Below are 2,188 nucleotides of genomic sequence, written 5' to 3'. Positions count from 1 at the left end.
ATTCATTTATATTTTCTAATTTGCATATTAATTCTTAATATATCTAAAATTTTTTAATATTTAATTATTTTTAATGGAAGACATATTTAATATAATCTTATTGTTAGATCTGTTATTTTATCTTGTATGAAGCAAATGTATTCAGCAAATATTGTTTGTATGTTTTCTTATTTCTTCATTTTATTCATTCGTATAAATTAAAATTATTTGTATGTTATGCAGGTGAATACTATAATGTGAATGTTCTGACATTTATGCGAATGCTGCATAATAAGTATGGCAATATCGTTAAATTTGACGGTCTAAAGAAACAACCAAGTATCTTCCTATTCTGTCCAGAATTATGTAAAAATATGTATCAGTTGCAAGGCAAAATTCCAATGCGAATCGCCATGGAGCCCTTGCACAATTATCGCAAAAGCAGAAAAGACATTTACAAGGGACAATATGGTCTCACAACAAGGTCAATAATATCATTAAAAAGAATATGAGTAATCGAATTTCTATACATACTTTTAACTCATCCATCGAACAAAATCTCTATTTTTAAATATTTCTTTCTTTATTTCTTTCTTCTAATATCTTCTAGATTGCCTAATGTCAGCCTGTAAGTTACATATAATTTTTTTCTGTTAATAAAAATGACTTTTTTGCTTTTAGTCAGGGAGAATCGTGGAAGGATTTTCGATCGAAAGTCGGTCCGCATATGATGCGGCCAAATATAGTGAAAACGCACGCCACACAAATTCACGATATAACTAGTGAGTTCGTGGATAAAATGTCGACACTACGAGATCCTAAAACGTTGGAATTGCCAGATGACTTTATGAATGAATTATACAAGTGGAGTGTAGAAAGTAAGTATGTGTATATGAATATTTAGAGATATTTATGCCGTGTTTTAATAATTCTCTTTAAAAACGAAACACTGAAAAAATAATACAAATTTTGTTTTTATATTAAATTCATTATAATTAATAACTTATTTTTAATGTATATTTTACAGCAATGTGTTTAATCGCATTGAATTACCGAATGGGGTGCTTAAAGTCTAATCTTGCCGTGGACTCGGAACCACAAATAATGATTAATTGCGTAAAGGAAATGTTCAATCTTACGTATCGTATAGAAAATGTACCATCTCTATTAAAAATAAGCCATACACGAAATTATCAAAAGCTGTTCCGAGCATTAGATCAAATTAATGTGTAAGTATCGAAATTTGTATTAGTTACATTATATTAGAAAATGTATTATATTTGCAAAAATCTTGTGAATTTATTACTCTTAATCATTTTTATCTTCATACATCTTTATTCTTCAATATTTTTGTATAATGAAAAACTGTGAATTAAAAAAAGGTCTATATTCTATTTTTTTATTGTTAGAATGTAAACTAATATTTTATTTCTATTATCTTTTACTTTTATTTTTGTACTTTGCTTGCACATAACTTATATATACATAATTTATATATACATACATGTATATATACAGGGTAAGGAAAAGTATGGAAACCCTGAAAAATCTCAAAAAATATAAGTTTTAAAGAAAAATATTTCAAATAAAAGTTGTAGGATTTAAAAAAGTCTGTTCAATAGTCATCAGTTTAACCCTGGCTGGCGTCGTTAAGATCAAGTCAAAGTCATCTTGAATTTTTTAAATGGAATTTAAATTTTTTATTGCATATTCTTATAGTCCTTCTCAATATCTTTTCAAAACCAACTAAGCTCTTAGATTATTCTTCGATCTTTCCTTAGTTGGAATCATCCTCCGATCTTGCCTTAGTTGGCTGGATCATATTCCGTCCTTGTCTTCGGATGTCTATTACTTCTTACCGTAAAATACTCAGTAACTTTGAACTGGTTGACCCAAAATGAATAAAATTATAGTGCTTTGAAAAGATATTGAGAAGGACAATAAGAATATGTAATAAAAAATAGAGTGTTCCATTTAAAAAATTCAAGGTGACTTTGACTTGATCTCAACGACGCCAGCCAGGATGAAACTGATAAGACTATTGAATAGACCTTTTTAAATCCTACAACTTTTATTTGAAACATTTTTCTGTAAAACTTATATTTTTTGAAATTTTCCATACTCTTTTCTCACTCTGTATGTGTGTGTGTGTGTGTGTGTGTGTGTGTGTGTGTGTGTGTGTGTGTGTGTGTGTGTGTGTGTGTGTGTG

General features: G+C 28.5%; 1 protein-coding gene across 2 annotated transcripts in view; it reads left to right on the top strand.

Moving 5' to 3' along the window:
- The window catches only part of LOC108684671 (probable cytochrome P450 12b2, mitochondrial), a 7,652-nt gene that overhangs the window by 2,754 nt on the left and 2,710 nt on the right, over window positions 1-2,188 (top strand). For both annotated transcript variants that reach the window (XM_018189115.1, XM_018189114.1), the window contains exons 3-5: window positions 223-463; window positions 661-857; window positions 1,007-1,208. In XM_018189115.1, the coding sequence (XP_018044604.1) occupies window positions 223-463; window positions 661-857; window positions 1,007-1,208 (640 nt within the window). The remainder of the gene's footprint in view (window positions 1-222; window positions 464-660; window positions 858-1,006; window positions 1,209-2,188) is intronic.

Source organism: Atta colombica, unplaced genomic scaffold (assembly GCF_001594045.1).
Source record: "Atta colombica isolate Treedump-2 unplaced genomic scaffold, Acol1.0 scaffold137, whole genome shotgun sequence".
Taxonomy (NCBI): domain Eukaryota; kingdom Metazoa; phylum Arthropoda; class Insecta; order Hymenoptera; family Formicidae; genus Atta; species Atta colombica.
Note: the sequence above shows the minus strand (reverse complement) of the source record. Positions and strands in the feature narration are given on the sequence as shown.